The sequence below is a fragment of the Pleurodeles waltl genome, chromosome 7 (assembly GCF_031143425.1).
Source record: "Pleurodeles waltl isolate 20211129_DDA chromosome 7, aPleWal1.hap1.20221129, whole genome shotgun sequence".
NCBI lineage: Eukaryota > Metazoa > Chordata > Amphibia > Caudata > Salamandridae > Pleurodeles > Pleurodeles waltl.
The window spans coordinates 307,096,989-307,110,396 of record NC_090446.1 but is presented as its reverse complement, the minus strand read 5'-3'; the positions used below and the strand labels follow the sequence as shown (position 1 = coordinate 307,110,396).

The window sequence follows — 13,408 nt, the reverse complement described above, 5'->3', positions numbered from 1 at the left end:
CAAATGTTCAGACACATGCCGTCCTTGAACATACATTCTTTTGCGAGCATACGTACCTAAAATCCGGAAGGTCTGTCAGGGTGTTAGGACCCTTGTTTTCCAGACCCCTTGTTATGCAGAGGGCACACTTTTTATTTTTGCACCGTGGGGCACTTTTAGATAGATGCACCATGCGCAAACAGGGAAAGTGAGTTATACAGAGTTTGAGCTGCTCTCAGGGCATTTGCAAACTCATGCTGCTTTGGGGGCATTACATTCAAGTGATATACAGAGTTGCTGCTTCAAAGGCACTCCATGTTTCTCTGTGCAGGTGGCGACCCGTCTGCATTTTAAAGAGGAATTAGAGATCCCTTTGCAGCTGAGTGCAGTGAGTGACTTCTCTCGCCTGCAAGGTATTGCCTTAAGTGTCCATGAGACACTTTCTCTCCCTCCAGAGGACTGCCATCAGAAAGCCACGCCCTCATGCAAATGAAGGAATTCCCTCTTGTAGCGATTGTGCTATCTGTATTAAAGGTGGGGCAATAGATGCTTGTGTGGCCCCTTCTATAATACCAAAGTGCCAATGGGGCGCACAAAGTGGATGCACATGCCCGTTGTGCCCGCGGCACTTTCTGAAACTTTGGAACTTAGACCAGTGGCGGTTTCCCTTCAAGGGTGGGGGAGCGTCATACCTCGTCTCCCCCCCGCCCGCTGTGAGCTGAGCAGGACGCAAAAGAATGGCAATGATAAGATTTAATTGCCATTTTATTTCTTCCTCCACAGCGCGTACCCGCCCAGAGACATGCTGGACATGCCTTCTGATGCTGGTAGCAGAGGACTGCCTCTGCTTCCGATAGCAGAGGGCTTGAGCAGTACCTGGACCGTAAGCTCCAAAGTGCGTATGTCACTTTGACTGGCTGCTTTGTGCCATCCAAAGTGACATAAGCACTTTGAAGTGCTCCACTCAGTGATCTTAACACAGCTGGGTGGAGACCAGGTACAGGTCTCCAGGGCCTGAAGAAGCTTCCAGGCAAGTGCTCCATCCAATCCAGGCCCTTCTTTCATCCTGGTTAACAGCATGAGAGCAGTGTCTGGATTTGTTAGGGGAGCGCTTCCTCTATCGGAGAGCAAAAGCACAGGAGCAGGACGCGCAGCCCATGGGTAAGTGCCATTTAAAAAAAAAAGTGTGATGCATGTGTGTGTAATGCATGTGCGTAATGTATGTAAATGTGTAGTGCATGTAAGTGCAGTGCTTGTGTTTTAGTTAGGGTACTGGTTTACTTTACGGTTTTGGAGGGAGGTGACGTTTTTTTATTGTTGTTTTTTTTGTGTGAAGTGGTGGGGCACTTCACTCGCCCAACCACTTTAAAAGGATACAGGCCACCGCTGACTTAGACACTTCTCTAACGATCTAAAATACAAGAACAATCTTAAAATGCAGCTGTTTAAGCTTCAGTGAGTGTCTTGGGTTAGGTGTGCTTGCAATTAGCTCAGCACCAGGATGCCTATTTGGTATTTACATGCTTTCTAAGAACAGCAAATAAATAAGTACACAACATCGGTTATGAATGCTATTTTGTTTTCCACTCTAGCTTCAGATGGGAGTCATGGAAGGTGTCATAGGATCGGAGGAAGAGATGTGATCAGTTCACATAATAACTCTGGCTCAATTTTGTTGCCGTACAAATGTACACAAAACATTAATCTTGCATGTAGATGAACAAAAACACCCAACATTGGATGTGCTGACTAATTTACAAAACTACTTAACTATACGAGGGAGCTTTAGAAAAAAATATGACTTTCTCTTTCGACGTCCACCCTTACTCAAAATTAACATTTGGGGGAAGTAGACAAGTTGTATTCACTTTCATGAAGTCGCCCTCTTAACATCTGGAAGTCTGGTTCAAGAGAGTAAAGCCTAATTTGTGGAATCAGACAAAACCTCTACAACATAATGGCAAATTTCACCCATCTTTTGTCACCTGAAGGATGTGCATGCAGAGACCACCAAAGGTGATTTCAATGCAGGAAGTGCAGAACTGCGGACTCTGCACTTTGAGGAGAAAACAGATCTTCCTCATAGACTCATCTGCCCTTCACCTCTTCTTACATTCCACAACATCCATTTAATCTCTGTCATCAATCTTCTCGGAGCTCAAAAGTGAAATGAAAAACACAACTTGCAAGAAGGAGAAGTGAATCTTCTGCAATAGAGAAAGAGGAGCGGAAGACTTGGGACCTCCATTTCTATGCATTCTGAGTGGGTGCCCTTGCGATCTGGAGATGTTGCCCTCTTACTGGCTGGGTGGGGAAGCAAAAGAGGAGGGATGCCAGGTTTGAGCCTGGGAAATGTGGGGCACTCCTTCAGGGAGGTAAACAAAGCACAAAGTCAAAAACTTTACCTTAGAGTGGCACGATGGAGGGGGACATAGAAGATGGTAGAGACACAAATATGGACATTAAGGGGAGTCACACAGAGAATAAGCAGAGACACTGAAAGAACAAAGAGGTACCAAGGCACAGGGAGAGAGATACGGAGGCTACACAGGGAGGGGATTTAGAGAAGATTTGGACCTGTAAAAGTAGAAGCAGCATAGAAACAGATATGAAACCAAAAATCATGGGATGGAAATAGGGCTAATGGAAACACAATTAAAACATAAGAACATGATGGGTAAACCTCTTCAAAACTGAATTGCATGACCTAGCCCAACAAGAAAGCAACTCGATTGAGGGGGACATACTTGTATACATAACACATGAAATAATTTACGTCCATTTCGCACTGTGGGGATACTCCTAACAATTTTAAACCCCTTTATGCAAAACTAAAACCAACCACTGCTGTAGATAATTGAGTAGGAGCAGTTTCTTACGATAGTTGTCATTTACATGCTGCTAGAGGTTTGAACATATGCGGTCACATGCTTGGGTTGAAGTCTCTTTTTTTTAAATTTCATTTATCTCTCCACAATAGTTTGAAGATCAGATTTTGGAAATCTGTCTCCAGCTTCTGGATACCAGCACAAAGTTTGAGAAAGATTCAAACCGAGACTGCTCCCGGCGGAATGACCCTGCTTATATTGGCCGGGTGGTGAGTGCTATGGTAAGTTTTCAACCCTTTGTCCTTCAGCCATATCAGCGCGACCCTTTCATCATTTCAGCTAACACTTTTTCTGTGACTACTCCATCCATGCTCTAGTCTTGTTAGTCTTTTTTCACTTGGGTCCTAATTACCACTCCCACTATGCTCACTCACTCGTAAAAGGAAGAGTGTATGAAGAATGGATCGCGCAGGCGATTGAGAGGGATGGAAGATGTCTACAAAGAGGAAGGATGTGGCCAGTTTAAGGTACCTGGAATGAAAGGAAATCTCTGTAACATGCAAATCCCTTTATACTCTTACCTGTTGCCAACACAAGGTGGGATGCTGTATCATTCCCTGCTGGGATTAAAATAGACAACAGTCCTAGGTCTTTCTGTACCTTCGTTCCTATGCCTTGTGCCAGGCAACATTTTACGCTCGTTCCTCTTGTGAGACTAAAAAAATATCTTCACTCAGTAAACGTCAGATTCTATTTTATATGGCCGGATGGTATATTAAAAAACCATGGATACATTTCACATATATCCTATTTGTAAGGGTTCCAGTTCAGGTGAACTTTGTGCGTTTGCCCTTTGCAGAAACAGTACAAAAGTCTGTCTCTTTAGAATACACAATTATAATTGATGCTAAAGTAGCATTTCTTAATAAAGGCGTTCCTATTGCCCACAATAGAGGAGATTTGGGAGAACAATTCTTGATACTCACTAAACGCCTATGACTGTAATCCAGACTTACAAATTTAGGCCATCCTAAAATGTGTCTAGAGATAGTATATGAGCTTGAAGCCAAATGACTATGGACACAATTGAGAATTCTGTATCTAACTTCAAACTGAGTATGGACTCAACCCCCAATCTCAGGATTACAACTAAGTATTTATAATTATAGTTACAGTTCTTTCAAGTAACTATAACTCGCACCCTAAGGTAGCTATAACTCGCACCCGTGCCATGCACTGCTAATTACCCCAGATAATACAGCAGTCATAGGAACTTTTATAACTTCCTTAAAAGTATAAATGAAACCTTATCACTTACATTTTTGAAGAAAAACCTGTGCATGGTAGGGGCGCAAGTTATAGTTGCCTTAGGACGCGAGTTATAGTTACTTGTAAGAACTCTTACTATAACTGCTGAATTTCTGTGGTTTTGTACGAGTAAATTTAGATCTTAACTATAATGTTCCTGTAACCTTTGTTTTTTTTCTGTGAATTTCTAAGGTTTTTTAAATCCTATTTCCTAAATATAACATCCCTGTAAGCTTTGTTTTTTTCAGTGACTACATATAAAGATATATATGCTGTCAGGGCTTGTGTGAGTCCTGACAGGGTTGGTGCATGTCTGCTGAAAAATAATCCATTACTCTGTTAACACCAACACATTTCATCCAGCATTGCCTTGGTCACAGTAAATATTTTTAGTTCTCCTTTACCCTTTAAGTAAAGAAAAAATAAAATTGAAAAAAAAATCTAATGTGCTCGTTGTAAATAAAGAAAAGGGCAGTTTTTGTATATAGTCCAATACTGCTAAAAAACGTAATCTCAATATTCTCAAAGGAATTCATGGAGTCAATCAGTTATGTATCATTTATAAATTTATTTTTCATTTCTTTAGTAATCATAGTATTGAAGTGAACAAATGTCAATGAATAAAACATTACATGGTGAATTCAAATTAATAGTATATATAAACAGGTTCACACTTGATTGACGTAGGTCCAACATTTGATTAGCCTCAAGTGGATAACAAATGGCCTTCCATATGTTGATCTTGACAGAAGGTCCTCTGTAAAAAAATAAAAAAAATAAAGTGAACATTAAATAAAAAATGTCACTCATACAAATGGGGAATCTATCCTTCTGGGAAATAATCATTCATTAATATACTTAGCTCATAATTGAACAATAAGTTCCTCCTTACTGTTTAATCCTGGGAGTAATATCTTTCCAAATCCACAATATAATGGATTCTGAATAACTAACTTCTACAACTATATCTCTACCCTCTTGGATGTATCAGAAATCTGTCTATGCCAAAGTATTTTGAAAGGCAAACAACTATCATTATATTCCTGCAAATACTGAGCTAATTGATATGTTTTTTCATTATTTTGAAATTGCTCTCATGTGTAACAGAATTCTCTTTTTCACATGATTGATCGTACATATCTTAAACCCCAGGATCACATGAAAATAAAGATCACTCATTCAGAGTTGCAACTGATATGTTTGATTCTCTGCATTTTACGTTCATAATGAACTTCATATTTATTCACATTTTCAGTGTTTTGTAAAGAAATACCCTTATTACAGGTAAAAAAATCATTTACTGATAGTCAGGTATTCTTCCTGCATTTTCCTAGATAAGCTAGATAGGTGGATACCAGGATATCTCTCAGGGATGAAGATTTTCAAATATTATTAGAGAAATAGAGGTAATCATATCTCCTGTAATATGATCTGTCCTTAAGATATTCCATTGTGTGTTACGGCTTGCCCACTGTGTCTCATTGCGTATTTAAATTTGAACTAGATCTTGGTTGCATCATATTATCACTAATCTAGTATTTCAAGGCTATCAGATCAGTGTGTTGTTTCTGAGAGGCCCTTTCTACATTGTTCTTCAATACCTACTTGGGGTATCCTCCTCCCTAAATCTTTGTAGCAGAAATTGCTTTTCTTGCTCAAACCCATTACCAATACTTCAGATTATTTTGCTTTTAGTAACTCTTCAGAAGGTATGCTCCATCTCAGTTTTAACTATAAGTGAATGTAAAATCTAAATTTAGACAATTTTCATTTAGCCTCCTGATAAATTCTTCTGCAGCTGTCTTTGGCCCATCTCAAATAAGGACTTTTCTCCTGCAGCTGTCTTTGGCCCATCCCAAATAAGGACTGACTTGTCAGTATATCGAAGCCATATTATGAGATAGTCAGTAAAATTCTGTATGTCATCAGACAAAACCATCTGCTTCTCCCACCAGTCCATCAAAAGGTTGGCATAGCTGAGGGCTAAGGAGGTGCCCATAGCTATGCCCCTTGTGTGCCTTTAGAGCATGTCATTGATCACGTAGACAATTCTTTGTGCATGAGCATGTAGTGGAATCCTTCTAGCTCTCAAAAATGTTGCCATGCTTGGTCTGGCTCATGTAGAGTGAATTGTACAATAATAATTAGGAGCAATAATGATCTTTTAATGCCCGCTACCATTAAGTTGCCTTACGGCTTCATGTATGTACATGTCACAAGGTATCACAACCACATTCTCTCCATCGCAACATTTGGTGATAATTGAATGCTCTTGCTAGACTGAGTCCAAAGCTAGCTTCTGAGTAAAAGTGATATTGGGGGATGCAGTCTTGTATGACTTTGAACTATAGTATCCTGAAAAGTGCCTAAAGTGTCTTACAGTAATTGTGACCCAAAGTTAGATTTCACATTAAGGCTACTATTACCACTCTCTTATTTATGTAATTCCAATCTCAGCCACTGATCCCAGCTGCCATGCAGAAAGAACTCCTTTGATTTTTCCCATTACTCTGATAGTATCAATGTCCTAAATCTGCATTTGTCTTACATCCTCCGTATTTCTAGACCCATAACCCATTCTTCTATTAGTAACCAACGTGTGGAATTTCATCAGTTTCAGTTTTCTTATAAATTTACATATCTATTCTGGTTTGAACATAAATAATGTTTATATTTCCTAAAACAGATAGACCAGGTTCTAATGATGTCATTGCATTGCTGTTGAGCATAGTATTGGAAAGGTTAAATTACGGCGAGTAGTTTAGAGGAAGTTATTTTTTCCCTCCATTGTACCTTCTAATTTCTTTATTTCTTAGACTTGTCTTCCACCACGTTTGGTCCTTTCTCCCTTACTCCACTACCTCTTGACTCGCCTCTGCATGATTGTAACTTTTGATTTCAACATAATATGAATTTGTCAAAAAAAACAACAACAAATTGAATCTCTTTCGATGATACCATATTGTTTACTCCAGTGGTGCCTATGTCTGAGTTTATGTCCAATTTTGAATCGAATACAGCAATAGACTGTCTTGTGCCACTTTATTTTTTGTTGTTGTTTTCACTACCGATGTTACCAAATTATTAGGGCAAATTTCAGAATTTCACAGTCTCCCCTGCCTCTTTCACGCTTATTATTTCTCATTTTTGATCTCTTCTTAAATTTTTTCAAAACACTTTTCCTTACTTTTTATGACATTGTCAGTGATGGACTGATCCACATATTGAGATATGCATATTAAAGATTTCCATCTTTCGTTTTGAACATTTGGCCAGATTTGTTACCCATCCATCTAGAACTGAGAATTTAATTTCCAGATGAAGTAATGGTATGGATTCTAAGACATCTTGGAACACATTCTGTTTCAATGTATCTTCCCGACCAGGTGGCCTCCCCCAAGGTATTGTGTTCCAATTTAAAATTGCTTTCCCAATATTTAAACTTTCTGTAGTTATTATACCTAGTTAAACAGTACTTTGTGTGATATTGCTTTCAAAATACCCCCATATGTGTCAGCAAACATTGTAGATGTAGCTTTCTTCCTCTGGCATTCTCTTTCTAGTGCCATACACTTGGCATGCAGTTGTACATAAACAAGACACCCCTACTGCCGAAAACACAAAATAGGTCTTGATTCAGAAATGCAGCTCTTACCAATTAAAGTAGGCCCCTGCTTCATCTCCTCTTTCTTGGTTTTGGGCAACACTCAACAAACTGGCATGCTCTTTCCAATTGATGCCTGCATTATCAATCATTTGGCAAATTTGCAGGATAGGAAATCAGTTATGTACCCGAATCTCCTGAGTGCTTACTACACATCTTTACAGGGTTGGAGTGCAACTAAGAGCACAAGAACCAATATTTATTTTTTGGCAAACTTCTCCATAAAAGAGAGATCATGCACTTGTGTGCTAGATCATAATCCTTTTTTGATCAGAGAGTGAGTTAACATCAGTACGTTTCAGCCTTGATGGCCTTGGTCACAGTAAATGTGTAGAGTCATTCTTTACTCTTTAAGCAGAAAAAAAATAAAATTGAAAACAAAACTAATGTGCAAGTGATAAATATAGAAAAGGGGCAATCCTATATACAAGCCAGTGTTGCTTAGAAGTGTGATCCTAATATCCTCAAAGACCTTCTTGGAGTCATTGATTGATATATCAATCATAGATTAATTTCTCAATTGATCAGTTATTATAGTATTCTAGTGAATACACTTCCGTTGATAAACCCACGTGGATGAATTTACATTTACAGACTATACAAACATTTTCCTATATTTACTGTTGTATTCTTCTCCAGGTAAACTGCAATGATGACAGGGGTGTCCTGGCAGGACGCTGGGACGATAGGTACGAGGACGGGTGCAGCCCAATGTCCTGGATAGGAAGTGTTGATATCCTCAAGAGGTGGAAAAGATATGGATGTCAGCCAGTTCGATATGGACAGTGCTGGGTGTTTGCTGCAGTGGCCTGCACAGGTGAGAAGTGCCGTAATGCAAAATGATGTCTCCCCCTTCCAGAATGTGATGAAAGTCTCACATACGTCACATGTGTTCGTGGGCCATGGGCTAAATGGCTAAATGGCTGCCTTCTGAACGCTTGGGTGGGAGGGGCTGCCTTGCAGGGGATGGAAGGACCTGTGTTACACTTCTTCAGATGAGAAAAAAATTATGAAAGTACCACTCTCCCCTTTTAAAAGGTATTCGGGGCATTAGTACTGAATACTTTTATGGCATCGTTATAAAAACTCCTTTCCTACACTTTACAACTACATGATCCATGTTTGATTCACAACAGCCTCCTATTCTCCAAGCACCAGTGGGAAAGTTTCTGCATGCCCACCCATGGCGCCTTCTGGATGCCAATCTGTGAAGAAATGCATGCCCAGATGCGCCCATGATGTACTACACTGAATAATGTTCTTTGCAAGGCATGGACCAGAAATCAACAAATAAAAGTCAGCATATGTTTCCTAAAGAAACGATAAAGGGCTCGGGAGTACAGCGGACCACCCTTTACTGGAAAAGGTGTCCCATCAGAGACCTTTAGATTTGCCCAGGTTCATTGGTTAGTACCTCATCCCATCTAGTTTTTAACTCTGAATTTAGGGAGTTGTAGCCCTGATATTATAATGTGATAGACAGACTCAGTCTCTCAGAGTACAAGCAATCTAGACTGGTTGAGCTACTGGCGTACCTAGGAAGCTTGTGAGGTCTGCTCTTGTGTGTGTTTCACATGGTTAGGTGAAGGCAAATACTAGTCAAGAGTCCGTTTATAGAAAGGTCGAATAATTCAATAGGTGAAATAGTAACTATTTTTATGTTTTATGAATTTTACGCCTATATCCTGCCTCATTTCCTTAGAGTACATCATTATTCAGCTGTATTTCCGCATTTGGATCCAATGTGCAGACTTCCTAATAATCCACATGGCGTTTCATGAAAACAACCTCGTTCATCGTGTAACTCAACGAATGTTTGGGTGCATTTATAGATGTCTTTTTATAGACATCTTTTTGGTACTTGTAGCCAACTTTTGAAACCTTCAGTCCATGTGCACTGCTCAGTTATTCATGCAATATTGCCTGTATGGCTACGGTGTTTTTTTTTTTTTACTACTAAGCATGCTTTCAGCTTTTTATAATTTTGATAGGAGTTTGTGGTTGCTTATATCTGTAAACGACCACTGTGTAATAGCTCCCTGCAAGTTCGAGTTTTCAATAGATATTATTTCTATAAAAGAGCAGTGACTGAACATCGAGGTCAAAATTGTACAAGGTCACTTCCGGTAATCTCACTGGGATAGGGAGTGGTGTGTTAAAAACAAGTGTGCCAGTTTGAATACCCTTATTTTTTTGGGACAATTACATCCATTTGCTTTGTTGTGGTTTGGAATTATTGTTCCCTAATAAATAAAGCCATATAACTAAAATCTACTTTTATTTTCGTGTTTGCCTGAAGAAATCCCAGATTGGAGCAAACCCAAAAGATCCCTTTCTAGAGGTTGTTAAAAAGCCCTTCTCTGAAGGTGGAGAAAAGTGATGTCCATATTCCGCAGTGATAATTTAGTTTATTTCCAGTGGGTGATTTTGTTACTATGTGTTTTGCTTATAACAAGATCATTTAGAAAATCTGTCTTTTTCCTTGTTTCACCTTAAAACTTAATTTGATGTAGTCCCTTGGAGGGTTTAATAGGCCTGATGTACAAAGCAAAGCAATTTTGAAGTTTCAAAGGCTGCGATTCAGAAAATCATGGGATTTGTGACCTCAAAATATCTTTTATGTACTCAACTGATTTCGCAAGTCTGTAACAGTTTACATATTCCTCAAAAAGGGATTAGAAACCGATAACAAATCCCTATGTGGAAGGAACATGTTTAAGGCGTCCCTTACAAATCGTGATTCCTTAAGGCATGTATCAATGTTTTGTGACTATAACCTGGTCACAAAATATTGAAAAGTCGCCAACTCCGCAGCTGAGGTGATAAAACATTTTTGCAAGGGACCACATCCTCTCAGTGATTTATTTTAAAAAAAAGCAAGTTTGGGAGTAGGCAGTGATCCAGGGGTCATTGCAAACTTTCAAATAATCTTTAAAAAAAAGATACTTCTTTTCAAATGTAATCTTCTTTCTTTTAAGGGAAATGGGGTACATTTTTAAAAAAATGCTGACCCCAGCAGACCACCATTCCAATGATGACATCCAGGCATAGTGATTCTAAAATCACAATCTACCTTATAAATATGAATGAGGTACACTGGATTGCGACCCACTATGAATCAGTATTTTGTGAACTTACCTATTTATGCATAGGTCAGTTTGCAAAATATTAGTCATTTCACAAAAATCAGTGCACAATTTACAACTACTTTTTGCAAATGGAAATTTCGTACATCAAACCCAGTGTTCTTTCTTTTCCCATTCATTCTTTAATACGTAGTAGCTGTTTATCCCAACAATTTATGGTGACAACATTTTGCAAATATAGCGTCAAAGGTGCCACACTCCAAAAAAATGTTGCTTCTTTTTATGTTACATTGCACCAATTTATAGCTAAAAAAATTAAACTCACACCCATGAAGTGCTCTGTATCCCTAATATTTCTAAGCAAGAAGCACCTTGTAGTGCTTTATCTTAAGAAGCATTTGTTTCTACAGTCCAAAAATCAATGCCTAGATGTATTTCCAGAACTATTCACTGATTTCGACGATTCTCACATTTAAAAGTAACTCTCTTCATGTCTCCTCCATAGTCCTGAGGTGTCTTGGAATTCCGACCCGAGTTGTGACCAACTATCACTCTGCCCATGACACCAATAGTAACTTGATCATCGAGCAATTCCTGGATGAGAATGGGAACAACCAGCGTAAACACCGGGACATGATCTGGTGAGTACCAGTAGCCATCCTGACTGTATGATCTCTACTGAATTTAATTAGCCTAGTTATCATTTAAATCCAATATTCATTGTGACTAGACAGCAATGGACTCTTGAGTCATCTGACCTTTTGCTGTAATTATTTCTACATTCAGATATTGCCCCATGTCTCCGTTTCACATCTTGCAAACCTCTTCACCCTACGCTCCTCATGTAAAATTATGGTGGACTCCCTGAATACCCATTCCAGAGAAGGGGATCTGTCTTAAGCATTATTTCCAGACTAACGTATTCTCCCCGCCTCTAAGGAGCTACCCAGTGACATGCTGTATAAATGAGCTTTTCTTATCTGATCGTCTAAGTAACTGAGTTGCTCCAGCGGCAGAAGTCCAACTTGTCATGTGTTTATTGATTATAATAAAAAGTGAAATTGCTAATCAACTCTTACCCTAAAAAAATAAATGAAATTTACAAAAATATATTTGCTCAATAATATGTCAGCTCCTTTGCTTACAATCCCTAAGGGCCCTGTGAAACCATTAGGGCTGTCTGCTTTTTCAGTAAGTATTCTGTTGCACAAAACCAGAGTCTTCTCATGTGGAGGCAACTTGTAATACAATAACCCTGCTCTCTTGCTAAAATATCTTTCAGCTGAGTATGGAAAATGCATTTGGCATGATAGCAACAAATAAGAACACACATAAAATCAATCAAAATGTAAAATAAAAACATATGATGACAGAATGTCACTTGAGGCAATCAAAGACAAGCATTTACTAGAAAAATAATTCCCTAAATTGCTTTTGTGTACGTTTATGATTGTTTGCCATTCACTAAGGTGTTTTACTAGTAATATAGTGACAACTGCGAGTCTCCACACATAAAAAGATAGGACAGACATCTTTTATGTCTGTAGACTCTGGAGTCATAAGTATACTGCAAGAAAATAATTAACTTACACAAAAGTGGAAGTTTATCTTTGCGAAACAGACCCATAGAAGTCAAAGCACTTTTGAAAACTTGGAGACTTTAATAGTGCAAAGTATGAGATATGTTGAGGCATGCTACTTTTTAAAAAAAAGATGCGATTTTAAGCTTTAACATGGCCTTCACCTGAAGTCAATGCAGACTTTTAAGATCGGCTATGGACAGTACCACGTGTGCAAGCACTGCCAATCAAATTAACTAAGACATGGAGATTTGCCCTGAGTGGAGTCTGCAAGGATTTATGAAGATCAACTATTAAAAAATTTTCTAAATGTAATGGACAAGACCAACACTTAGAATATAGTCTGAAAATCAGCTTGGGTTAATTTGCCTGCAATCACACAAATTTATATTTTCAGCCAGTATTGTTACTTGAACCCTGCTATGTTCCTCCTCATAATTAAGAGACTATGGCCCTCATTCTGACCCTGGCGGTCAGTGATAAAGCGGCGGCCAACCCGCCAACAGGCCGGCGGTCCAAAATATGCAATTCTGACCCTGGCGGGAACCGCCAACACAGCCCGCCGCATTAACACTCCGCCCGCCACGGCGGAACAAACAAACAGCGCAGCGGTCCCCGCCAACAGCCAGGCGGCAGACAATGTACCGCCCACCCTATCACGACCCACCAATCCGGCACCTTTTCCGGGGCGGGAGCACCGCCGATAAAAACACGGCGGAAACAGACTACGAACGGGAAAACGCTCACCTCCACATACTCCACGCGAGATTCCGGCAGTATGGAACCCGAGTTGCAGGTCATCCCCGCACTCCTATACCTGCTCCTGTACCAGGAGCACGCCCGGCGGCGCGGAAGACATCGGTGAGTACTGCACCTACGACACAGGGGAGGGAAAAGATTACCGGCACACACCCACCCACCCACACCCACTACAACACACACATCAATGCATTCCCACAGATC

At 39.6% G+C, this 13,408-nt stretch overlaps 1 protein-coding gene across 1 annotated transcript in view; it reads left to right on the top strand.

Annotated features, from left to right (window-relative positions):
* TGM2 (transglutaminase 2) overlaps positions 1-13,408 on the top strand; it is a 157,285-nt gene that overhangs the window by 93,841 nt on the left and 50,036 nt on the right. Inside the window, exons 5-7 of the mRNA XM_069243740.1 lie at positions 2,960-3,088; positions 8,419-8,596; positions 11,371-11,506. Of these exons, the coding sequence (XP_069099841.1) occupies positions 2,960-3,088; positions 8,419-8,596; positions 11,371-11,506 (443 nt within the window). The remainder of the gene's footprint in view (positions 1-2,959; positions 3,089-8,418; positions 8,597-11,370; positions 11,507-13,408) is intronic.